Here is a 27,964-nt window from a genome sequence, read left to right on the forward strand (position 1 = left end):
ACGTAGGCCATTGTCGCAAAAATAGATCAACATTGAGCGTAACTTAAAATTAACATTATATTTTAAATACAAGAGGTCTTTCATCTACAAAGGGCCGCTTAGTATATAATTCTATGCGATTATATGCTTGATGCTCTATAGTACCATAACTCTATTTCATTTACAGGGGAGACGGATGCGGATGGAGGGGTGGGGGGGGGGGGGGGGGGGGTTGGAAGGTAGTGGTTGGGAAAATAATTCAAATGCATAGAAAATGCCTTTACTTGGGCCTTTTCAACTAGGAGCCCCTTGGAGCTTCCTTGATACTTTGAGCTCCAAGGGGCTCCTAGTTGTTTGCCACTGAGGAAAAAATGCGCACATTTTTCTAAGGCGTAGATCATGCGCAAGTTAGAGGCACTCGTATCACCGCCTACCATGCTCCCCGGATTTATTTTACAACTACCACTGCATAGAATCGAATTCTGATTTACAACAAAAAGTCATTAAAAGTACATTATTTTAACATGTTTATGGTAAAAATATTCATGAGATATTGCCGATTTAAGAAGAGGAATTTGTCACACCACCAAAACGAAAACAGGTTCTATATGATTAATAGAATTTTACTTTCGACATCTTTTCCTTTCCCTCAGGGCATTCAAGTGGCGAAATTGTCCTCGGGTAAAACAACATTTCATATTGACTGTAACAATGAAAACAAACGTTGACTTCATATTTGGAAGCAAACCATCACAACCGCTCCAACCAATAAGAATATTTAAACTCTCTTTTGACGTCTTTGAAGATATTTTCGGAAGAATGGGCACACTTACATCTGTATATTTAGATGCGTAAATTGAAAGAGTAAACAGGTTTCTGAAACAAAACATGCTTTATTATCTATGGCTGTGAATAAACAAAGCATTTCGGAGGGTTGTAAGTGGTTGAATGAGAACTGGAATAAGCAGAAGGAAAAAACTGCTTTGTACAAGGACTATAAAGATATTACAATGTTACGAGTAATCTATTCTTGATTATCCTGCGAGGCTTTTCATTCCAATCAGTGTCAAAACCATCGAAAAGCACCTTTGATTCAGGGTCACGGCTATTTTTTTCAAAGGAAACTTTGTTTTAAAACTTGTAGTTTCTTACGTATGTCAGTGTTTCTAGATCCACTTGTTTAACTCCGCAGCTTGCAGTTTGTGAACAATGTTTTTAGCAGGCAAAATACGCACATTCTTCTACCAAGAACTCTTCTGGGTAGTTGTTTATTGTTTTACATGTGTTGAAAAATTATTATAATAATACAAAATATTAACAGAAAGAGTTTCTAAAATTCCAGTTGATGTTTGTCTCTTCAGAAGAGTTTTTTTTAAAAAAAACCATTTGAGTTTCTTTATAATGTTTTTGTATAAACCAAAAATGGGCATAATTTCGTCTTTGAGACGTTGGTGGGAGTAGCATCATGGTACGAAGCAAACGTGATATTTTTACATAATTCCCTCTAAAATCTCATCTTATAGGGGACAGAAAACGTCACGGCTTGGTCTCAAGAATGGAAATTGGGTGGAGAGAATTTTCTCCGGAAATAAAATCATAACGATGCTTTTCCACACTCTCTAAAATTCATTTTATGGAATACTAGTTTCATAAAAATGTCTCACTTGGATATTCAGTGAAAGTCTTCTTCAAATCTAGGTTCTTTTTTCTATGAACAGTCACATTACGTAACAATTTTCCATCTGATGGAAACAAGAGTACAATTAAGTATGCATATATAAAATTATATTTGTCCCTCAGACATTTTGATATTTTAAGAATATACACAGTTCTTCAAAAAAAATTTGCTTCTGAGCAACGCTTATTATCCAGAAAGGCCAGGAGCTTCCTGATTGACGTCATACCAAGCCAACACAATATTTTAGCATGACAGATATTTAAGACGAAGATACGCCCTCCTCCGCATCGCCATTGACGTTTTGATGAAGTATTACACTGTCTTCCTCAAAAAGATACTTAGCTGACCTTGTCTTGCGTCTGAGGTCAGAAACAGCCAAATTCCTGCTTCGGTTGAAATTTGATTCGCGCTTTCTTCTGGAAATGCTTTTGCTTTCATTCGCCCCGAGCCTCCCATTGGCACTCGAGTTCTGATGACTCACGCGTGACTGTAACAAAGGTGATGCGTAATATGACGTCATCGTTTGCAACTCTAGATTTTTCCTGTTCAAAATAGTAAAGTTTTGCCGTGCTTTGCTGCCTCGTTTAAAAACGCTGACAAACCCCCTTTTGATGTCGTTATTCAAGGTCCCATACACCACAGGATTAAGGGCACTGTTTAGAATTTGCAAAAGGTTTGCAACTTGGAATATGTACATGTTATATGGTTGAGACTGTAGGTTCCCGTATGACATCCAGAAGAAGATGATATGCTGGGGCAACATACATATCACGTAGACCAACACTAGGGTTACGGACATGACAATCATGCGTTGTTGTTGTCGACGTCTTGCCTGCACACGAACTCGTTGGTGATTAACCGTGGGTAGCTTCAGCTTTTTTAAGTGCACAACGATCAATGCATGGGCAATTGTGAGTAGAAATACTGGTATAGCAAACTGCACGCAGAAGGCCAATATCCAATAAAAACAGTAAAGAAATTGCTTAGGCCATGCTTCTGTACAATATCCCTCCTGTATTCTCGCAACTGCAATCAGTGGGATTGTGAATACGAAAGACACAACCCATATACATAGCAGCGCGCGTTTTGTGCTCCTTCTTTCTAGTGACGCCATGGGATGTATGACAGCATAATACCGATCTCTGCTAATGGCTATCAATGTTCCGATGGAAGCATAGACGCTCAAAGGAACAATAAGGTAGGTGAGACGACACATGACTTCGCCAAGCTTCCATTTCATGCTTGTTTCAAATAGATGCAACTGCGACGGTAGGTAGATAAACAGGACAAGAAGGTCCGAGAGGGCTAAATTCAATGTGAAGTTATGAATGCTTCGTCGTTTGTTGCCTTGGTACCGCTTGATGATGATATAGCAAACCTAGGAATAATATCATAAAAGAAATGAAATGAATTGATATCTTTATGGAGATGAATTGAAATGAATCATAGGAAGATGAATTCAGTTGATATCTCAAAGAGAGACGGATTAAATTCTTATCAATAGGAAGATATCATTGAATGCAATCATAAAGAAAGCATGCGAAATCAGGAATATGATATCATATATTAGAGTTTGATGAATTCAACTGAAACTGGTGTTAGATTTAAGTTGTAAACGAGCACACTTGAGCTGTAAAAAGATAACATAGATAAATGTAAAATAGAACCAGGGCAAATAAAGATGATTGATTGGCTAAAGTTAAAGGTAACAATGAAGAAAGATCGACAAAAGATGTATCCGATGAACGATTAGACAGCGAGTCACTGTGTTGCATGAAAAAGTAAACAGAAGCAAAAAGTGCATGGAAATGGTCGACAACAGAATTTAAAATTTGGTGTCTATAGAATGTGTACTAATCCAACGATTAATAGCCAGGCTATTGAGAAATTGCCTGTACTGTATCTCTATCTGGAGCCATCACTTACATATGGGGTTCAATTCTTGACAGTAAGATTATGCTAACGTCTTTCACACTACTTAACTTGTGATGTTTGGAAATATAATAGTTTGTGTTAATCAATATCCGAATCATGAAGTAAACTTAGCAATTAGGCTACAAATCTAACCCCTTAATGCTTCCACTGGCAGGGTAGGTCCAAGGGGCTGCAAAATCGTATCTTTATTGGCAGACTTCATTGCATCTTTAAATTTACTCCTTATTGAAAAAGGTAGTATTCGAACCAATACTTTGCAGAATGAGTACTCGCTTCCCACCCTCTTTGTAACTGTTAACACCCATCGAATTGCTTGAGTTTTGCATTTACATAAAGCGAGAAGTGACAAAATGAACGAAAGACAAACTTTTCTCTTACCATGATATTTCCAATGACCCCAGTGATGAATATCATAACGTAGATTATTCTTGTAGCAATCTTGAGAGAAGCTGGTGTAATTGGATACATCTGAATTAATCCTGAATTATTGGTGCTCGTGTTTGTCATATTCAAAGGCTGATAAGTTGAAATATTCAGAGACATGTCTGGATTCTGAATGAAGACAACCAAGCAATGATACAGTGTTTTCCTAAAAGAGACAAAGATTCAGATCAATTGCATTCTCAATACCACTCTGTATTGTTTTCCTTCCAATCTTTGAGTAGTATTTCATTAGAGCTACATCTTACCTTAAGAGACAAACTGCAGGATATGTCTTTTCTGTGCAAATAGCACAGAAAAGCGGAAACATGTCAAAAAGTACTTTTCGTCCGACCTATGTCAGAGTATCGAGTGACGGACGAGAAGTCCTTGGTATGACCAGTTTCCGTTCGTCCGTGCTATTTTCAAATGCGACTTCAAACGACAGAGAATCAAGCTCTGTTTATTATCTTCATTATTTTTTTTGCAATCTTTTTCTTATTCTCTTTTAGAGATTTACTACGGGAGCCCCTCGTAATTTTTAAAACAACTACACTTATTTCTTAGGAAGATATCTTTGTTACTCTGGCTAAAAATAAAGACGGGATATTTGTTTTATGCATCACAACCCAGTGATGAAATGAGTGACGGCAGACCGAGATACAATACAATAAGGTTTGTTCGTTTGATCATGTTGCCTCGTTCTTTTAAAATAGGCTTGGGAACAACGTCAAAGAGTTCGCGCTGTATCGAGAAAAGCAACTCGTGTAATAGCTTTCAAACATAGTTAAAGCGATTTAGTTTTAGCAATAGCTTTATGAAGGAACAAAAACCTTGCAGTAAACATCAAAAGTAAATTTACGCATCCTTCTTTTGCTGATTCAAAGCTAACACCCACAGTCTGTTTACTTTTTGTGATTAGAAATTCAGCCATGAAAAACAATACATTTCATACCGAACTACTACTGTGTCTACTGGGCAGAACCGTGCTGAGCAAATGGAATACTAGAATACTTCGCATGGACAAGAGTAACCATAGAAATAGCCTCGGAGTTGAATCGTCATTCCATTATCGCAGGACAATAACCTCATTCCCGTGAAATATTTCAAAGCGAGCAGACAATTCGTCGGCATGCTTTTGGCGTAACGATTTCTGTTAAATTTAATGATTCTTCGTACCCAAGTCCGATCAATAATAATTTGTTGAGGGAGCTAACGATAGGCCTATTTCTTATAATTAAACTAAATATTTGAAGAGGGATAGCTTGGCATACTCTTCAGAAGTCTGACCTGAAAGTGAGAAGATTTCTTAAAAGATTAAAACATTGGCTAGATGAAAGATGATGTTTTAGGCAGGCGCGCAGAGCATTGTCATATTAAATTACTTTGCTACGGTACACAGTTTTCTTTCATTTAGCAATTAAGCTACTTTGTATCTTCTGATCCCATTTTATAAACGGAATGATCTATGCTAAATCCAAAGACTACCGTTTTCATCATAATTTGGTTTTATTTGATCCATTCTTTAAAGAATTTTGCAGTTACAAAATCTTCCTGGAAGATAACAAGATATGTTAATGGAGTCATCTTAGCAGACATCAAAAGTCTAACACTACTAACACTAGACAGGGAGATAAACGGTTTGATTCGCTTCACTTCGAGTCTACATTGCCATATTCTTATTAACATCATTTTTTGTCAGTATTTGGCTAAACTTTCATGCTTAATTAGCTGCCTTGTGAAAGTCACACTCTTCCTTAATAAGAAACTTCTGTAGAAATTTGCGATCTATTTCTACTGCTAGATTTCCCTCCGTTCTGAAACGCCTTTCGAAAAACGAATCAATAGTTTCCTAAACCTGTCTTACTGATATGAATTTCAAGATAGCTTAACAAAAGTCATGTTGACAGAATTTCTGCTCAATCTTAAAAATGCCGCGGCTGATAATACATAAACTGAACTGTTTGCATGAAGCTAAGTCATTACTCAGAATTTGGAACCTGAGACAATAGAATATCTTCTTTGTCTTGGAAAGGCGATCTTTGTTGTATATGGAAATGGTTAAGCCGTTGCTACCTTTATATTTCTCTAGAACCTGTATTTCTATGTCAAGGAAACATGTAATTTCTTTCCTATGAAAGTATGCCTATAGATTCTAATGCAAGTACAGTGACCTTCTTTGTAGGCGTTAAAAACTCCTGTGCGTGAGCAGTGATTGCATAAACACTAAAGCATTTGAGCATTTTCTTCCTTTACATTTTCTAGCTCTTAACTTTCTCGCCAGCTGCTATTATCTCAAGGTTTCATTGTTATTTTCTCAACTGATCTTTGTATTGCTCAAATCATCAATTATAATACAAAAATGGTAACGTGAGGCAATAGACCAATAAAGATTTTATCTTAACTCGATAAAGTTTATTGGTATGGTCATCTCATTGATTCCAGCTACAGCCTGTCGAGCCTGCATTCACTTGAAGGCATTCGAGATGTAGTAGCACTTTAAGGTTGGAGCGCTCTTTTAGAAAGTGCCAAAGAGCGTTCCTCTTGCATAGCATTACCTACCTCTTCATACGTCTATGGTATGCTCAACTATCGCTACATTTCCCTGAATTAAGTTTGATTTATCGGGGTGAGAAAAGGCAGGTGAAAACGAGTTTCTAGAATCATGGTATAACTGACTTCAATTCTATTCATTTTTCTTGGATATCAATTCAGTTCATCTCTTTTATGGTATTATTCCTAGGTTTGCTATATCATCATCAAGCAGTACAAAGGCAACAGACGACTAAGCATTCATAACTTCACATTGAATTTAGCCCTCTTCAAGGTAAACATTCCATTTTTTCATGAGAAACATGTTACGAAATCTTTGGTGCATTTATTGATGACAACTTCAAGACCTTTCTTGAATTGTCACTTCTTGACATCGTATCATTTACAAATGTACGATGTCAACATCATATCTAAAGAGACATCTATTTCATTTTCAAGATTAACATAGAGAATGAAAATTGAAATTTAATCAATAACTAGAGATAAAAAAGTGCCAGACGGTACATTTTCCGCTACCAGTGTTATGTCGATTGAATGCAAAAATAATTCTAGCCAAGCGAAAAACAAATTGCAATTAACTGAAGAAAAATATAACTTTAAAGCAAATTTTGTTGAACCTCTAAAAAGAATACAGTCTCTTTTTCGTCAAGCTATGTTTTCTTTCGAACTAAATTACTTTGAATTAAATATTTACCCTCAAGTGAATGAGATGGAAAGGCGGTTTTGTTAATCATACTTTAGAACAGTGTGTCTTCGCCGCTAACAATGTAACATTGGCTGTAACGAAAAAGCTTAGAGAGAAAAATCGAAGCCACAGGCAGCGTTATGAACAGAGCTACACTCTTCGATGAAGCCCACAGAGCAGTACAGATTCTAAAGACACAGTCTATTTATCATAAATGCGAGAAATTTGAACTGTTACTTTTTATTAAGCTATAGCCATGCATGCAAATGAATGCAAAGCTGAAAGCGAACTTCTTTTACAAAGAAACTCTAGGCATGCTAATTGTTGTGTAGGATATGAAGTATTCCGCAACAGAACAATGGTTTAACACGAACAATTTGACATATTCTACACCATTGCTAAGCAGATCAAAAAAGTTATTTAAGTATTGTTGCTCATAAGACACTTTGAAGAGGAAGGTGCTATACGATGAAAAATAAGTTCGTTTGAACGAGCAAAATTATATCTCTGAAACATATGACTGTTACAGCAAAAAAACAGTAAACGTTTTCATTAATCACATGCATTAAAGAAAGCCCAGCTGATTTTAAATCAAAACTGTGAAAGGTTATCAGAATGGGATCTTAATTCCAGACAAATTACATGATTATTCACAGCTTCATGCAATCATTTTGAAATCGTAGAAAGATTCTCATCACTGCGCTCTCTTCGTTGATACGAGTAGGAAAAAGCCAAGTGACAAATAATTTACGATCGACTAAGTCTTTGATGGCAATTTCACTGAGGAAACTGCGGCGATAAATCAATTAAACTATATCAAAAACAAACTGGTTCTACACTAAACAAAAATACAATGATAAACACAAAGTCGTGCGGAGAAACTCCCATAAATACGAAATAAAAAAAACTAACCTCTGATTCAAGGAAACGAGCAGCTATTTTTGCTAATGTGAAGTATTCCTTTGAACAGGTTTTCACTCTGTTGCAAGCGCTTGTCAAATAACAGCTCACCAAAATTGAGTCGCACCTGTAGGCAAGAGCCTCAGAAACATCTGATAGGAGCTTCTGGTGAACAAAGCGCTCAGAATATAACAAACAAAGGCGCCGAACAGTAAGTGGGATGACAAGAAAGCACCTATTTAAGGCAAATTTGTACCTCACGCAGAATTATCTCTTGTTTACAGGCACCAATGAGTTTATCTGGTACTTTAGGTGCTAAATTGATAAACATTGTTGTTAGGATGTGCACGCAGTTTTTATCTTATCAGAACATGCTCATGACAGCCTATTTATCGTCATTTCTCTGTATTTTACACACGTGTAAGGGCTGAAGAGAAACTGTGGATACGAAGAACTAATTGAAAAGTATAGAAATGAAGATGACTACTGCAATAATATTTCTTGTGATAATGAAATAATGTTGATGATATTGATAAAGATGATTATTGTCATAGAGACATTTTCGCTCAAACAGTGATTGAAATGATGATATACATGCTTTCAAACTTGCATAGTTTTGAAGAATATTTCAAGATATGAAAAAACCATGCCTGCCAAATATCTTGGTACGCTCCACTAAATTTCTGAATATTTTCTACTGTACCCCTTTCTCCCCCTTTGAAACAATGTTGGTTTATGCAAAGCTAAGAGGCTCGGTGTGGTGCAATCGGTTCTTTCTGATAACTATGATATTTACCTCAACAAACAACATTGTTCTGGGGGAGAGGAGGTGGTATCGCTCTATCCTAATGGAACCAGTTGAACAAATGGGTGTTCCGAGGATTTTTGACAAGGTTTGTAGCCAGGAGCGGCGCCACGGGGGGGGACTGGGGGGGACACGTCGGGTAATATTTTGTGATGTAATCCTATGATTTTCAAACTGCCAATTTTCAAACAAAAGTTTGTCACAGGCGTTCCCTTCGGATATAATTGGCGTTCCGTGTTGGTAAAAGGGCGTTTTCTGGTGTTTAAAAGGGCGTGGCTTAAATTTGTTGGGTTTGTCCTCCCAGATCTTAGTGGCTGGCGCCGCCATTGTTTGTAGCTCTTCGCATTTCAACGTAGAAAAATTTCGCTAACCTGCTAATTCTGTTTGCGTTTTCGTTATACTTATTTTTATAGATCTTAACTTAATTATAGGTCATTTTTTAACATTTTTGTCAACATAAAAAGTGAAAGATACTTAGAAGTTTTTTCAGCATGCCTTTTTTTAAGGAATAGAAGACACATGCTAAAAACATGCATCTGAAAATACGTCAGATAGGATGGGTGTATTTCTGGCTAATGTTTTTCATTTTTCATAACATTGTCAGCAAATATTTTCTAATATTAATTTTTTCAAGCACTTTCAAATCGCAAAAACCCTAACATTGCATAAACAAGATTGTTAGCTGATTGTTAAACGTCGAGGGAAGTTGAGAATCATAGTAGGTCCTGCAAAATTGCTCCTTCGGAACAGAAGAGTTGTTCCGTCAAATAAATTGGTTATGCAGAATTTCATTTGCTTAAAGGTAATGTGTCCAGCTATAGCAAGCGACTCTGCGGGGGTTTTTAGAAACATGTGATTTTTCATGTCATCGCCTCAGCCATTACGGTCGTTCTGTTTATTTATCCTACTGCGAGGTTAGCTTTTCATGTGAGCAGTTTTGCATCGCAAGAAAACTAACCAATCGCAAACTGTTATTTTGATGGGTGGCTTGACAAGATGGGTACACGCAGTCCTTTTATATGGACACATTACCTTTAATTTTTCGTGCTTTTAGAATCTAGGATTTTACTAACGGGTTTTTGAAAAACCTGAATGCATTCAATTTTCAAGAGATTACATGTAAAGAGACGAGATCCGTCTCTGTTATTGAGATAGGAAAATACAAGGACCCAAAAGTTCTCCGCTGCTAGTGTTCTACGGTAAGTCACTAAAATCAGTGGTTAGTGGTTAAAATTGGAGGTTTCTATATAGGCTTTAAAAAGGTATCGATCACCAAATGCCCTGAGAGGAAAAAAACGATGTATGCACCGCTGAAGGAAACTGATACTACCCTTGAAAAAACCGGTTTCTTTGCCATATATTGCAAAATGTTATAAGCTTTTTCCTTTTGAAGAAATAGAAAGTCCTTTTAACGATTTAATCTAAAGAATTTGCAATTTGGTACAACATTGTTCATCTCAGCAACAATCAGTAGAATATTGCTCTTTAACAACAATTTATCAATTCAGTTTCGGGGAAGTTGAACTCTGAGGGCCAAGCACTTTAAGACATTGATTTACCTTAATGTTTTTGTTGAGGAAGATCATGTCCTACACATCGCAGTCAGAACTTTTAAGGCAGAATGTGTAGGCAATTCATTTTAATTAGCGTCAAGTCACTTATTAACGTATTTATATACAGACGCCAGCTCATCTAGAAAGCTTTTTTTTATCGTTGAAGTAATCTTTAAGATTATGGCATGTGCAGTAAAAAATCTAATATCAGGAGGAGCTACAAGCTATCAGAATAATGAAAAGATTGAGAAAAATATGCACTTGAATCTTGATTCAAAATATTGGAGGTTTCTGTTAGGGTTTATTTGAAATGCATATTGTATTGCAAATACAGGTACTTGTAGGTACAGTGTACACCTCTCATCATATTCCAATTTCTGTGCTTTTGCAATTGTTAGAAATGATCATATGTTTATTACTCTACCCTTATACATTTAAGACATTGCTTATCTATACATTTGCTACTCTACCTATATAGACTTTTCATTATTTCCCATCTAAACAGTCATTAACTTTTATACAACTTCTCATAGCCTTCTTAATTTTGTTAATTTAAATTTGTTAGGTTATTTGTCTAATTTTCACGTGGAAAAGTCTAGGGGTAGATTTTTCTCCACAGCAATTGTGCTTTGGGTAAAAAAGATGAAAAATCAAGCTCGAAATGAAGGCAGGAGATTGGCTAATGACATTTTGTAAACAAACCCGCTGGTTGGTCTAGAAAAAAGGTGCTCTTGTTTTCTACCACAGCATGCATATATAACTTAAGACGTGCAAAATTTAAAAGCGTTGAGACAAGTTAAAAAAATTATGGATTTGATACTGTCTCGTTTAGATGTAGTGGAACTTTGAACAGTATCCCAAGTGAAATGAAATATGCTGGTATTTTTCAAAAATAAAATAGAGACCTTACTATATTCAAATGCACCTGCAACTTGCGAAGGCAGTATATCAATAATGTTGGATTCGTCATGATGTCACGATACCCCCTTTTTCTTCATTCATTTAGATATATTTTTTCTATTCTATCGTCATCAAATAGTTTGCTTCTTTCAGTTTAGCCGCTCTTTTCGAATCAGTTTAATGACTAACTTTGATTACATCGTTTCAGCTCTACCTACGTCTTAACCTCGTTTTCATTCCTTTTTGGTATCTACTTTTAGTACATGACGTGGTTGTTTTTCTTACATTGTATCGTCGCTAAAGCTTATATCATGTTAGTCACTTTTCCTGTTTTTCTAAAATATTGGTTACGTTCTTCACGTGTTTCCGCGTAGCTTTTTATTCAAACAGTAGTTTGTAATTAGAATTTAGCTTGTGTTCCATGTCTCACTGGAGTCTTGTGAAACTTGTACTTTTCTACACCACTCGAGCCTGACTGCCCATCACAATTATATTGTTTATTAATTATTATCTTGTTATGTTTGTTAGTTTTCTTGGCTTTAAGTAGCCTTTACTAGCTATTTGTAGATACCAACTTAAAATAAAGGAATAAAAAACTTGGACTCTCATCTATAACCGAACGCTTGGAACATTTGCTTGTTGATATAGCGATGTGTTGATGAATCAGGAGTTAAAACTCGACGACAAAGGACTACATTCATGATTTTCACTCAGCAATTACAATGTAGGCACTGTTGCAAAAGGAAGTTGGCATGTACTTGCTTGAATAACATAGAAAGGGCTTGAGTGAAAATCTAGAAAATACGTTGTCTGATGTCACAGCATGACCAGGTGAAGCGTGCCTAAAACGCTGAATTTTAAATTGCACAACTGCAGTACATCCATATATGTTCGAATAAGGGCAAAAATATCACCACATCTCAGCACAGGCAAAAAATGTGGCAAGAAACCACGGCATTTAAAGAACTTGTGCCACCTATTTTGGCGCCAATAAGCTATCTGAATATGCTTACAAAATATTGCCACGATCTGGGGTTTGTAAGACTCCAAAAACGGCTATTTAAATTTTGGCGGGAAACGTATCACGTGATGCTGTGACGTAGAAGTTAACAACTCGACATTGAAAGCATTGCAATTAGACCCGACTTAGACCAGCTGCTGAAAGGGGAGCATTGCCCCCGGGAGGACAAATTATTGGATGATGTTTTTCTGAGGTAGTTTTGGGCGTAAATATGTATTCCCGATTTTTTGGGGGGCATGGGAATATTTCGTGGCATCTTACTTCGTTGACTTTCTAGTAAGGGGACTCTCGGAAATCTTTTATTTAAGAACTTTTTTATCAAAACGGGTCGACTGTTTTGTTAATATTTATTAATTCATTCAAAGTAAAGAAATCTTTGTAAGTTAGGGAATCATACCTTATTGTGTTGCCTACGAATGCACCGCGACAGTACGGGCTTCAACACTGTCGGAGTGGTAAAATTTAACATACCACAAATTTTCCAAGAAATGCGGAAGACAGGGATCGTGCAAGTAAAACGCGAAACAAAAGCTTATTATCTTCATTAGAGGGAATTATTGGTATCAGGGGGCTGAGGCTTTTGCGTCGGAAAATTCGGGCTTTCGGCGGATATTTGACAAATGTTAAGTGTGTCAGAAGCGGAAGCCCATCCAAGATGTTGTCTTGTCGGAAAATCGTAGGCCCGAGCCCAGCCAAATGGTTGAACAGGGAATGAGTATATCTCAGAAAAGTGGCTGCCGTCTGAAATATGTGTTCCCTTAGTAAATAACTTTAAATGAGTTGAACAGAATCACTTGTGTTACTGGTATAGAGGGCGTTGTGGTAGTCGAATATTTAATCATTTAGCGGGTAGGCAATTCTACTTCACCTTGGCTGAATTAAAAAAAACATTTATAAAAAAGATTTCTATTCTCAGGCTTTACTAGCCCATAAGACGATAAAAACAAATCAAAAAAGAAAAAATTGCTCAAGCAACCTTCCAACCCTAGCCAAATTTCAACCGAAAAAGATTGAAGGACAGAGAGTAGAAAGCCGCAAATAACTCATAAATCAAATCTTTTCTCCATTTAACAAGTTAAAAACTTAACACTCAGTATTTTCATTCTCTTTGCTCTAACTTGATCCCGTTTTCCCAACCACTACGTCCATTTCCTTCCTTTGATGAATTGTTAAATTATTTTATTTGCTGCGTTTTCCGTTCAAAAATTTCCATGGTTCAAAAATCAAAACTATAATGTACGACATTCCAAAACAACATCCAGTGACCAAATCTATTCCGAAATTACACATTTTTGCAAAATAAATCAACTTTTTGTGCGCAAGTAGCGAAAACCATATGCATTTCAAGTGTAGGCCTGTCTCCGCTGGTCAAATTTACGTCACGCGGTCACGTGATACTTTTGTAAATTTGCGTCTACGGCCCCCTACAAATGGAATTTTTGTTGGAAAACTTTGAAATGCTCAATTTTGACCTATTTTCTACCGAATTCGACAATAAAATGATAGGGTAAAATAGGTGGCAGAAATCCTTTAAGGGAGGGCTTTGAAACACGAATGTATACAAACTGCAATTAGGGTAAATTAGGTAGAATTTTTTTAATGCACTTTATATCTCTGGGAGTTGTTGCTTAAAATAGAGAGCCTGGTTAACAAAGCCCCAAAACTGCTTTAAACAGAAACATAAAATTACCATGTTTTGAAAATCTAAAGAAGTGACGGAATACTCTGCAATGTGCAAAAATTAATCAAATCTGCTGAAAATTGACTGAAAAGTTGCCAGCGAAAACATGACGTCTTCTTAAGTATTTGCTCGATGCCATATAGGCAAAACATCAGAGCAACTGTTGCTTGATGATCGCATTAAGCGTGAAACTCGGAGTAGCAACTTAGAACCCTCGTTGTATTGGAGTTAAATACTTTATGTCTCATTAACATACTTTAGCATGATATACTTTAATATCGACATCATTTTTGTGTACGAAGAATGAGTACCCTACGTGGTGGGTCGAGGGGAACGCATACATGTATGTATACTCTGGCAGGGTCCCACAATCAATCCGTTAAACTGCCTTGTTGCTCTGACAGCATAGCTCGGGTTGTGTCTCAGACAAGCTCTGTGCTGCACTGACGAGCCCACAAAGGGCGAAACAGTACTGTCTGCAGATTGAGTATATATATATATATATACTCAATCTGCAGACAGTATATATATATATATATATATAGACGCTTTGAGTAGCGACAAATTTTTATAATCTTCAACTGGTGGCAAGCTAATTTTGCTTGCGAGGATTGTTAATGCGAAGAAAAATTGTGAAACCAAAATTCTCAGAATGGTGCAAAATTGCGCAAACCTGTGAGATTAATACGATCAAAAAGCGCGAACAACAAGGTTAGTTGATGTCATTGGAGACAAAGTTGCAATTAGGAGGTGGAAGTGTAGAAATTAAACGCTTTTGCCTTCAGTTTTCAGTCAGACGATTTATCATGCATATAATTTCTGAAGAGAAGAATACGAAAGAAAAAAGTAAATAAACTTTTAAGTTCTCTTCTCTTCTTGGAGGGAATAAAACTCTACTATGAATAAATGATATCAACAAATCAATGAAAACATCATTCAAATAGTATGACCTACTGCACATGTTTTTACTTTAGACTTCAAACATTGATCAATTCTCCAGAATGCAACACTACTTTGCATTTTCATACGAGCATTTTGAAACCAAGAATCCCATGTAAACTGTAAAATTCTCAAAATCAGATTGAAACTGGTATTTCACCAGGGTGCATCAACCTGCTTCTTCAAAAGTCTTCCTGAGATATAAGCTAAACGTGATTTCACGCGCAGCGTGCAGCCAAAGTCCACAAACACGCCCATCTTTAAATAAACATTGCAGGAAATTGATGCAGGTTCTCGCTTGCTATTATTGAATGTCTGCCATGCTGTGATTATATCTTGATAACAGCCAATGGCCAGCTGATAGGTATTGCTATAGATTTACAGAGTATTTCTATTCTATGCATCCATAGTCCAGGATTACAATATACAATTAAAAGCTCATTGTGGTATCACAAAACATAACCTATATCAACATTTAAAATAATCTACTAAAGTTACAGTTATGGCATAGAAGGTTTGTTGTCAATCTGTGAATATGCAATAATGTGACAAGGACATTCGGTTTGAAGTTTCTCTTGTGCATTTTAAGCGGAAACTTATCTTTAAAGGCTATTGCACAACCGGCATGCTTAGCGGCAGCTATCTTGAGAAATTGATTGCGTTTTGTATTTTCATGCAGTACGATATTAGGCCACTTTTTGAGTTGTAATCGCTGCTGGTTGAGCAAGAGCCTTTAAAAACAGATTGTACTACACAGTTTTGAACACAGTTTTAACTTAATTTAATTTTGGATTACTTATTGCATCCTTTATTGCTCAGCAGATAATTGATTGGTAACAGGATTTTATCCTGAACAGGTAAACCTGTATAAATATTACTAATTTTTGTTATTATTACACTGCATTTTCAAGATCGTTTTTTAACAAAGTAACCTGGACTAGATAGCAATTGCTGTGGATGATCAACTTCGTATCAGCAATCGAAGCTCGTAGTTGAAATTATCTAAGTTAGCCTCTGTCGCTCAATTACTGTCAATTGTATTTAAATCTAATACGATTAAAATATGTTTTTCTTGCTTTCTATGTAGAAGATCATCAATATGAAAGTGTGTAGCCAAAACAATTACTCAATTACTAAAACACATTACTTTGAGTGACAGATTACTTCAATCGCGAGAGATCATCTACAATTATTTTTACAGTGTTTAGGTCCATTTCTATTAATATCGTTAATTGTTGACCATTTAATCCGTGTTCTCATCAAGTATTTGCCGCCATTGCCAAAAAAACTGAATTTGGGTCCTTGTGGGCTTCTTAGTGGCTTCCTCCGATCTTTATAAAATGACCAAAGGAGAAAAACTTCCAAAGAGGAGGATTCAACTTAAATCTTTCCGAGAAGAATAGCTGTTGGGCAAAGTAAAAGTAAGATAACAGTAAAATAGCTGGCTGATTAAGACACTTGACAACTGTGAAGAAGGTTGTGGCTTCGAGCCCATAATTTTAATGCTGAGCTCCTTCAAAGCAGCAATTAAAGATACCTTGCTCACGAAAAACTTGGATATAAAAACCAGTGACAACGTTGAAGGGGGCTGGGGGAGATATTGAAGGCAGCAAGGAATTGATATCCGATAACTTATAAACAGTAGAAGCCAAAACTCCATCGCCAAATCTTTAGAAGTTGAGCTGCTTTCGCTACGTTTCACTGACGTGAGCCCTTTAGCTGACGTTTAACCTCCCTGGCCCTTACTTTGCACAATCCTCTCTCTGGCTATCCTATCTCGATTGCTCATTATATCGATTGGTCGGGCAAAGTATCTTCTTTGTATGTAGGTAGTCAATTTTACTTACAAATTCTATGATTAGAAAATGCGATTTTTCGTATCATTTTGCGGGATTAAATAAGTAAGAAAATATAAAAGAGCATAAAAATGCTCTATGAATGGCCTGTTCCGTCTGATCAAAGTTAAATAGCAAACATAGCTATTAATTTTTAGCACTTAAGCATTAGATCAAGGAAAACTAGCGACGATACAAATAGCGAAACTGCAGGAAAGAGAGGGCTTGTATTGCACTAAAGGAAATCATAGCAAAAGTAACGAGGCTTTATTTGTAAGGTCATGTTGATCTCAGAATTTGATCGGGCATCAAAACTATCTATTCACGCATTGCAAATCTAATGTACCATTACGCAATGTTATTCTGTAGACATGGAAACCGGGAAAGATCTATTTTTTGTTTACCTGGTTTTATGCATTGAAATGGGCCAGAGCTATCCCCAGGGCTATCCCCAGGGCTATCCCCAGGGCTATCCCCAGGGCTTTCCCCATCCCTCCACTTACATGATCCGGGAATGCAGCTTAGCTAACACAGTTGGAGCAAAACTTGACATACCAGCCATAATTCCAAACACGAGCTTTGACGTACAAAATTGATTCGTACACGTTTTGCTAATTAGCCCAGATCCGGAGTAACGGATTTTCTCTCCCTATTCCCTACATCAACCACTTATCTGGCAACTTAGACCCCGTTTACACTGTCCCGGGACAATTTTGTACCGTTACGGTTCGCAAGAGTTTACACTGTCGCGGTTCCAAATTGTTCCGTTTAGCCGTTCCGTTTACACTGTACCGGTACGACCTTAATTTAATGGTAGAACATTGTTTAGAAGAAGCTGTATTTAGTCAACCAAGGCTTTTATTTTGCCGCTGAAGTCAACAATCGAATTTTTATTGTGAGTTAAAATGGAGCGGAAGGCCGATTAAAACTTTACTGGACGAAAGACAAGGTGGCTTTAATTTTCAGTGTTATTTTAGACTACAAAACTGCAAAGTCCAATCAAGGCTTGGACTGGGAAACACTACAAGCCTTTTCTGTGGTCGTCTTTTCTTCAGAATTTCCTTTTCTTCAGAATTTGAGAACGTAGCTACGCCACAATCAAAGCCTCGATTACCTGAAACAGCCATACAAAAGACCTCTTTGTGAATCCGTGACAAAATCGTCTCGGATAGGTGTTTACACTGTCCCGTTCAAAAACGGAACCGTGACGGTACAAAATTCGTTCGCTTTCAAAACAGGGTCAAAACTGTTCCGGATAGCAGAGCAAAATCGTCACGGTTCCACAGTGCTAGTGTAAACGCAAGGGCGAACCGCGACAGTTTTGTCACGGTTCCAAACTTGCACGGGACAGTGTAAACGGGGTCTTATAAAGGTTTATCTATATCGGAGCCGATTGGCGTGTAACTTGTTATAAACGGATGACGATCTATGACAAAATATTTCTTCTACTAAAATTAGGTTTATGAATTGCAGTAATTCTTTCAACTCTCACCTCTTCATTCCAAGGAAAATAGAAGTACATATTTATATATCAATATTTATGAATAAAGAAAACTAATGTTTACGGGTCTGTCATGAAGTGCTCAATGCCGTATAGGCAGAGCAGAGCCGTCTACGCGTTTGGTGTAGAGAACAGGACGGTTCTAAGCTGCTACTCCGATATTGATCATCAGGCAATAGCAGATATCAATACATGCCTTGAAATATACCAAACGAAATAAATCGAGGCTGCATAGTATGTAATGCATGTTATTACCCAACAACTCTCATGAACAGTTTTTGGCGGTACAGAACTTGAAAATGGCTTTGAAAAAAGCAAACATTTTACAACTTATTGACTAAAAGCTTTTTCGTCTGACACTGCTCAGAGCATAAAACGTCAGAATGAAGGTCCGAAAGAACACGATAAAAAATATATACCCAGTTGTGGATCAAAATTTGGCCAATCAGATAAACGCAAGCACAAGACCGGTATAGTTGACCAATCAGTGCTGCGTGCCTATAGAAAAATTACCACTGGAGTCCAAGAGAGAAAACGAACTCCTTCTGTTTACACAATGGCGGCTTGTTTTTCGGGCCTTCATTTTGACGTTTTATGCTATGAGGAGTGTCAGACGAAAAAGCTTCTAGTTAATATGTTGTAAAATGTTTGCTTTTTTTAAAGCCATTTTCAAATTCTCGTGAACAAAGACAAAGATGAGGATTTTTCAGCAAAGTATACTCAACATGTTACTGATTTTTGGAAAGTTTGATTTCTATGGTATAGAAATGTCTATCAAAGGAATCTACTGGCAAATCCAAAAATATTCTTCAAGCTGTTTTGATAAAAATCAAAAGACAGTTCTATACAGCAACTGAATTCCAACAGCGCACTATGAGAAAAGTTCAAAAGGAACAGTGCTTGCTAACCCGGCTCTTCCCAAATTAATTCCTTGATAGGGAAGATTTCGCTATGAACTGTTGAACTGTTTTTTGAAGCATTTAAGTCGAATAATTGCTCTAAATCTTTCACTGTTTAAATAGTGCTTGAAAAAATGAATGTGTAAATAATGGCTTTGCTGAGAATTGGATAAATGCTGTCAATTATGATAATTGAAATGTTGGAATAATGAATCGATTTGGTTTGCTCAGCAAGGAAGCTCTGGGCACAGAAGTAAAAAAAGATTTAAGTGCTGAAATATATCTGAATAGACAAATACTGCGAGGTCAAATATCAATCGCTGCTTACCTCTGTGAATTGAGAACAACTTTCTTCAACTACCTCCAGGAAGGTTTCATCAAAAACACTATGTAGAAGGTGTATTACGCACCATCCAAAAGACGACCTGTTCTTTCCGTGCACACACCAGAGTTCATCGCAAAGAAATAGTTGATGGAGGCAACTTCAGAGCAAAGCTGCACTTGCGTGCCTTCAAATTTTTGTGAAAGTCACTGGCGAGCTATACAGGGTATTTAGAAAAAGGCTGTCATCATGGTGAATATATCAATGTCTTGAAGGAAACTCAACGAACACTACCGCTTTAAATGAGCAACAAAATTGGCGTTTCTAAGCAAAAACTGGTCTACCGAAGTCAGATATCCGCCGACATATTTACAATTTCTGATTGCTTTCCATTGGTTCAGAGTCCAGCATCAAGCACGTTTATTTGGTATCGTCCAAAAAACCGATTTTGCTGATCAAAGAAATTTCGCAACAGACTTTTTACATCAGTATCCAAAGCTAATCGGTAATTCAATGGCAAACAGTATCAACAAAGAATTCAAAAGAATAAGCACGTTTCCACAATCAATTTGTGACGTTTACAGCGTCTACACGCTTATTTGCGAGGCGAGTATCCAGAAGCAAACAGAAGGATTGTCGTATATTGCTGTAGGACTCGATGAATAATTAATTTTCACGTATACGCGAATCTTTGCGCTTCATGTGTAACCCTCCTGACGCAAATGAACCAATGCTCAAGCAATTGCATTAAGGTAAGGATAAGATTAAATTTCCTGAACAAAAACTTAACTGGTGGCAAGCATGTATTCTGTTAGGAAATATGCTTAAACTGGCATTTCGCAGGAATTAGCAACTATCTCTCAAAGTGATAGAAATATAAATAGGATTGGCAAAGAAACGACAAGAATAAACTCTTAGAGCCTCCATTCACTCTACTCTAATATCTATGAAATTATTGACTTCAAAGTTGCTATGATCTCATTTATGACTCATTTTTCGATGCCAATACCCACAGAGTGCGTCTATCCTTAGTTGAAGGCAGTATGTTCCCTCCGTGATTGACTTATTCTAACTCAAAAACCTCACACAATTCGACATTGGTTATTGTGGGTGAACGCGACAAAAATTCTTAATCTTTATATCCTCGTAACTGACTTAGACCTTTGACACCAAAACAAAATTCACAACAACTCGCTTTGGGCAAGTAGGCTATTGTGGTTCTTCATTCTAATTGGTAAGTTGTGCATCAAACCAATTGTGTATGAATATCGTGGCCATGATAAGAGATTCTGAGAACAATAGGAAAGAGACTGCCTCTAACGAGGCTATGAAACATCCTCCAAAAATCATCTTTGTAGGCTCTGCGAAATCCCTCTATACCAGGCGTGATATCAGGTGCTATACAGTACTACTCAATGTAAAAAAGATTGTAGACATAGGATCTTTACGATTTGTGTGTAGAACAGGAAGATTTTAAGTTGGTGCTTCGAGTTTTATCAGTAATGCAATCATCAAGGATCCATTTATACTTTTGTTTTCATTATTCTCCTGATGATTTTCGCTGAAAAACAATCTAAAATACACATTACGCCAACTTTGAGCTTTGCCTGACTTAAGTGGTGCAATAAAATTTCGAAAACATAAAATTTCAGGCAAAGAAATCAAACATTAAAGAATCATGGCCACTATATATTTAGCACATTTACAACGGTAAATAGATATCCAGAATTCTAGAATCGGTGAATTACGCCTTGAATCGATGATTTCTGAAATCTTTCAACTAGTTTAAGAAAATATTAAACTGGTGGTTGGTCTTTTAGCATAAGGTAAAGAAAAAAACCAATTTAAAATGTTATAAGCTACCCATGGTTAAGAACAATAGCTATTCGAATCAATTATTGTCTTCGTTGTTAATTTTGATAAAAAGTCAATTTGAGTCACGCAAAATTGTGCGATTAGAATAAAAATTTGATGAGATGAGAAAAATACGATTGAGTCATATACTGCAGTTAGGAAGGAGACCCTAAACTCTCTCTTTATATTCCAGCGAAATCGTCTGCTAAACAGCGACCAATCTTCCAAGCTTCCAAGCTATATAAGTTTAACAAATTCTCTTTATCAAAGAAAATTCTTGATTCTTACATAAAAGGGAATTACAGTCTTAATGTATTGCAAAAGGCCTTTGGATGCTGTTAGGGTACTATAAATTGTCCAGCCAAGACGTAGAATGTTGGAATGTTGGAATGTGAATAGAAGAAATTTATGCTTTGCATGGCAGTACCTTCCTTCACGATAAGTTCTTGTATTGATGAACCCAAAATAAATACAAATGTACTTGTTAGGATGTAGTTATAAAGGTTTTAGAAAACATAACCCATCCAACATTTCAATATTCCAACATTCCAACATTCCAGCATTCCACATTCCAAGTTTTCAAGATAGCCCAAATTTTCATAATATATTAAAAAATTGGCAATGAGGCGCTGTCATGGTAACTTATAAATGGGCGTTCTTCACTGTTATCGACCATGACATCACGGTCATCAACCCCGACATCATGCTCATCGGCCATGACACCGCGGACAGCAGATGTGACACCACAGCCTCAGCCATGTCACCATAGCCATCATTTTTGACATTATAATCATCAGCAAAGACATCACAACATCAGTCATCAGGGACAACACCACCCATCAATTTTCTGTTGGCTCTTATCACCATATTATTCCTGTTGACTTAAGAAAACGACTTTCACCTAAAAGACTTCTTTGCAAAATTGTTTTTTAACTTAATAAAGTATTGATTTCTATTGTTGGTTTAAGACTCTTAAAAAACACATCAAAAACATTAATGATTAAAGCTGTTTTGTAAATAGTAGAATCTATTTCTTTGCATGTCTCTTACTGTGCACAGTTTTTCTAATTAGCAAGATTTCTGTCTGTGAAACCCCAACTTTATATGAAATTGTTATTATTTTTACATTTTCATTATCGCTTGCTTTAAAATCTATATTCTTTAAATCGACCCTCAACTGTGGCTGTAATTGAGCGGTTCGATTGTTCTGAAAAGTGCCGTGAATTTTCAAAATCATTTGCTTCAGCGGTCTTCTCTTTCGGCCTGCTTGAGTGTACTTATGCAGGTCTTTTGCAAATGTATATAAAGTTTGAAAATAAATCACATTTATAGAATTTTTCAGCAGTTCATCTCAGTTTTATACCTTTAATATGGCCATTGCCTTTGCTCATGAGCGTAGCGGAGGCGAAGCGTTAGGTGGGGGGGGGGGGGGGGGGGTCTAAGAGGCGTTTCATAACACTGATTGGTAGAGCGTGAGGCAAATGATCACGCACTTTTACGTGATCATCTTTCATAAACCAAATCAACTAAAAACTCTCAATCAAATCTCTATTTACAATATATATAAATAAAAATCATATGATAAGTAATTAACGGCGCATGCGTGACATGTGACAGGAGAGTAAACCTGTTACAGGGGGAGGGAAGGGAGGGGGGGTGATCTATTAAGGATCTTGCCCGAATATTGTTTCTTCATTGAAATAAGATTGCCTGAATGGGTCGGAAATTCAATAAATTTTGCTATAGACGTGTGGTGTGGAAAAAAGTTGTGTGGAAATAGGCAGCAGCCAGCCGGAAAATAAATTTACGGGTTCATATATAAAAAAGGATTGTGAGCTATTGCGAAAGGTTTGCAGCGAATTTACAATCTAATTAGCAGAAAATTGAAACATTTTTTAAAGATGGTTATGCTGATCCGGCGGCAGGGCTTTTCGCGTAGGTGCAGTAATTAGAAGGGCTAGTTGTCTGTTCTCAACCATATTTAGAAAGCTTAAATACAAATCGGAGGTATTGCAGGACAGAGAAAATTAGCAGTTTCTATTTTTAGATATGTTTCAGTTTTCAAGGCATAATTGGAAATATTTCCGAAAATTCGTGAAGCACAAGAAAAAAATTTGAACGTCCAGGTGGAGATCACCTGGACGTTCACAGAAAATGATACAGATCTGCGTGCCTCCAAGCTCTTATATCTTATACTTTTCTGCACATTTCCAAAACTTTGAAGGAAAATTTGAAGTTAGCTAGATTAGGGGCGCCATTTTAACTCTTTGCCCTCCCCTGCGATCTCATCCCCAGCACGCTATTGCATTACACTAATTAGGCATTGGCAAAATAATTGACCAAGATCAACAAGCCAATTAGTTTCTATGTAGTGACGACAAAGTGCGTTAATACTCAAATATCTTCAGCTGGATTTGATCTCATATTTGCTATCTTAGAATGATTTCCAACATACATCTTACATAAAGGATAATGAAATCTAAAATGTATGTACAAGGCCCATGCCACTGAATACACCCCCTCTAGACCCAACTGTGGCAACATTTTGACGTTGCTCTATTTGTGTCTTTTGGTTCAACGTGTTTGATGTAATCTAAAGCTGTTTTTATTTAGCGAAAAATTGGGAAGAGCATGCCCCCCTGTCCCCCCATTTTTGGCGCAGACCCTGATGTAAGTGGAACATCGGTATTCGTTCCTTTAAAGACCCTTCAAACTTTTAAAAAATATAAAAACCTTACGATTTATTCCCTTCACTCTCTTGCTGTATACAACAGACATTAAAAAGAAGTTAGGTTAATTCGTTTAAAATTTATCACTCCCAATGACAAAACACAATCATGCTCTTGTGGTAAAGACTTGTAAAGTATGACAACGGCATTGTAGAGAGTGCTTTTACGTGAAAATGTCAGTAGCGGCGAGTTTTTCTATGACAGTTTCTTATGCACTTATCATACGGTATTATTGAGAAAAGCAAACTATATTTTGATGATATCAATGTCTTTAAAAATTATTAAGGACGACAAATATTGGAAAGAGTAGGCCACATCCCTTCAGAGTAGACATATAACCTGTGCCACTGTGATTGGTAGAAACTGCACATTCACTTAGACATCATGCGCGGGGAATGATTCGGAGAACTGTGTTTAAGAGTTGGGGATTTTTAATTGGCCTTAACCACAACAGTAAAGCAACCAAGCCACCTACAGAAAAGGAGGAAGCTATGTAATGATTTAAAAAAGCATCGCCATTTCATCGCAAATTTGTAGTGTTCTTAAATAAAAGCTTCCTCCATTTCTTCCTTTGCATGCCTGCCACAAGGTTTCTCAAAAAAGGCCCTTGCCGATTTGCCACTTAGTACAAAAGAAACAGATCGACAAAAGTGAAGTCTCATTACAAGAAGCTGAGATTATGCAAGGATCCTGCCTTAGTTCAATGCCTTTTAGGTTGCATAAGCAATCTCCCTATCTGCTAGTTAAATTCAACGCCCGATAACAAGAGGCTTTGATAGTGTTCCAGACCAATATGAATCTCCAGACCAATATGACTCCAGGGTCATATCGGTCCAGACCAATATGACTCCCAGACCGGAATGACTCCAGGGTCATATCAGTCAAGACCAATATGACTGACTCCAACTGGACCAATATGACCCCCGAGGTTACTAGCCTCGATTGCAATTTGTTTTAAGAAATGGCAAGCGAAAGCCCTGCCGGCTTTTCCAGGCGAATTAGACAATCTTTTGAAACTTTTAGTATATCATATCACATTATTTCACGTTGGATTGCTCCTTGCAGTTTGGCGTTGTTTCTGCCTATTGTTGATTGACACAATTTCAATGTATTTTTGCAGCGCGCGCAGGCCATGACAGAAGCTTAACAAATTTCAATGAAATGAAGAGACCACGGCAGTAGAGCTGCTTCACAGACGACGAACAAATACATACTTTCAGCAAGTAGATTTAAAGAATAAAACGAGGAACTCAACAATGCGAAAAGATAGAAAACAGAATGGCAAAAATAATATCTATTAAAAATTTATTTTGTTATCAAATATTGTAAGGCCTTTGAAATCTAATGTATTTGGCTTCTAAATCTAGACGATATGCACAAATGTTCAATTGGTCTTATGGCACTATCGAAAGCGAATTGATTCAAACTGCAACAAGGAACACCATTGGATTGAATTTTTTTTAACACCCAAATTTCTTTGTTTTACCTTACGAAGGAAACGCAAAGGTCTCAAAGGAAATGATCGACAAAAAGGTGTTTCCTTAGAGGCAATTAAAGCAGAGGAATAACAAACGAAGCAGCTGCTTAAAAAATTCATTTTTTCTAGCCAATTTGGAGAATTATCCAGATAAATCTAAAATAAGCCAAATTTTTGGCTTAGTTAAAAACATATTTGGAAAGTCAAACAAGCTTTGGAATATTTAGATTGTGGAATTTGGATCTGAACAATTCAAACCAGCAACTGTAGGCCTACCAGAAACCTCCTATTATAAAGCCTCAAAATCATTCTCCTTCCCAGACCAATATGACCCTCCCTGGGCCGGTATGACCCTGGTGTCATATTGGTCTTGACCGATATGACTCTCGGGTCATATTGGTCCAAGGTGTCACATCGGTCTGGAACAATAGTAAACAAAATGTTTTCATGTTTTAGCCGTGGCAGTCCTACGACGTTTGTCGCCAGAAAATGCAGACCCCGATCATGTGCCGTAAAAATCGGTTGACTGCGCTTGGCCTAATTGTATGGGACATATCACTGAAACAGATCTTCTTATGTCTACCATCTTATTCTTAAAGCTAGAATAGACAGTCAGTTAGCAATAGTAACAGAAACCTGACATGCTGTGAGCCAAAGAGAAGCTTAATACTCCGCTACTTCACCGCGCGCAACAAGCGGTACGAATCCTCCTTAATATTTGATTCTTGCTCCCACACACACCAGAGAGGACAGAGCTCCAAGACATAATATCAGCTAGTTCCTTTGATCATATTTTCGAAAAAAACTGACACCGAGATGAATTGTAAAAGCTTTGTAAAAATTCATAGCATCTAAACAAAAACTGAAACTAACGATCGTATTATTCGAAAAACAACATCTACAAAGAACCAAGCCCCAAAGCGGTCAACACAGTAACTGCGGCGATACAAAAGCAGATGGAAATCGCTACTGACAACCAAACAAAATGTGTATGCTAAGGAAATACTGACAGAAGGTATGGTGGTTGATGCAATTTGCAAATGTTTGCATTTACCCAAATTAAATTATTCTCATACTCAAGAAACGTAGGCAAATGTACGTTATTTGATTCCCTGCATTTTCCAAGAATTTCTTCTCTACATGGTACGAGTAGTATTCTGCAGCTACTATAACACCGCAGGCATAGTCAAAGCCTCGCAGTGTTAAAACATCTTAAATTGACTTATTGGGTGCTTTTGAATGCTTTAATAACGGTTTAAAGGCGAAGAGCCTGGGCGGGGTTGAACTCAAGTGAACCCTAATTTGGATGCAATAATAAGAAACTTTTAGTATATAGTGCTGATTAAAGTTCCTTAAAAAATATTAACAGCCTATGGAGATACAGCGCCTTTCAACCCTAATGATTATACAACAAGGGTATTGCTGCTGAGGTATCGGAGAGACAGGGAGGTAACGTTTTTGCTTTTAAGCATGCTGTTTACTGTATTTGCCTGTTCAATACTTGTTATCCAGGCTAGCAAGCATAAACCCTCAATGAACCACGACCCCCCCCCCCCCCCCTCTAAAAACACGAAATAAATTATCACTGGCAACTCCAAAAGGCAGTATTTGCCAGAAACAAGCCAAGTCAAGGGGAAAATTCTGCCTAAAAACGAAGCAAAGGTATGTAGACTGCAAAATGGAGGTAAGGGATCTTACTATTCTTGCAGGAGACTGCAATTTTGAGATAGTGGCTATGATTATTCTTGCATTATAAGTAAGTGTCTCGCTAGATTGTGAAAACTGACATTTATCTTGGATAGTCCTACCGAAATAATGGCCCATTTGAACAAATGATCGAATTACCAAGAAGCTCATAATATAAGCTCCAGGTAGCGTAGTCTGATCTTATTCTATGTGTAACATTCTAGACAGGTTTCGCAACATTTTCGTCCTTTTCCCTTCTCTCGTTACGTTTTGATGAAAATACGCAAAATAATTATCCGATAACTACTTGCTCGGACAGACAAGCCTTTAAATGGCAACTGCCAGAATTATTGCCCTCTTATACATACATTATTGATGCTCCCTTGCAATTAGTGCAAACAGAAATTAATTAAATGTAAATATATATATAGGACATCTTACTTACATATTTCTACAATGAAAACAAGCGCGCAAAAGAATTCTGCGAAAATTCGACGAAAACTCAAGTACCTGGAATAACTGTTCTTGAAGCCCAGCAAACAGAGATTCACACCTGGCCCGTCTCTTTCAAAAATTGTTCGAATGAATCGTCGTAGCCATCTCTGAATTAAG

At 37.0% G+C, this 27,964-nt stretch overlaps 2 protein-coding genes across 4 annotated transcripts in view; both read right to left on the minus strand.

Moving 5' to 3' along the window:
• Positions 1 to 219: 219 nt before the first annotated feature.
• LOC135694374 (galanin receptor type 1) lies at positions 220 to 27,948 on the minus strand. Of its 3 annotated transcripts, none has more exons than XM_065213080.2 (3): positions 27,863 to 27,948; positions 3,971 to 4,181; positions 220 to 3,035 (listed from the first exon to the last, which is right to left on the minus strand). In XM_065213080.2, the coding sequence occupies exons 2-3, from the start codon at positions 4,133 to 4,135 to the stop codon at positions 1,917 to 1,919; spliced, it is 1,284 nt and encodes a 427-aa protein (XP_065069152.2). In that variant the 5' UTR covers positions 4,136 to 4,181; positions 27,863 to 27,948; the 3' UTR covers positions 220 to 1,916. The 3 variants fall into 3 exon arrangements, with proteins under 3 accessions (XP_065069152.2, XP_065069150.2, XP_065069151.2); XM_065213078.2 differs by lacking the exon at positions 27,863 to 27,948 and adding an exon at positions 19,613 to 26,290; XM_065213079.2 differs by lacking the exon at positions 27,863 to 27,948 and adding an exon at positions 8,163 to 9,085.
• The window catches only part of LOC135694373 (uncharacterized), a 45,984-nt gene continuing 45,781 nt past the window's right edge, over positions 27,762 to 27,964 (minus strand). The window contains exon 19 of the mRNA XM_065213077.2: positions 27,762 to 27,954. Coding sequence (XP_065069149.2) covers positions 27,900 to 27,954 — 55 coding nt within the window. The 3' untranslated portion in view covers positions 27,762 to 27,899. The remainder of the gene's footprint in view (positions 27,955 to 27,964) is intronic.

The sequence above is a fragment of the Rhopilema esculentum genome, chromosome 8, assembly GCF_057945365.1.
Source record: "Rhopilema esculentum isolate cy_ngs chromosome 8, ASM5794536v1, whole genome shotgun sequence".
Classification (NCBI taxonomy): Eukaryota; Metazoa; Cnidaria; class Scyphozoa; order Rhizostomeae; family Rhizostomatidae; genus Rhopilema; species Rhopilema esculentum.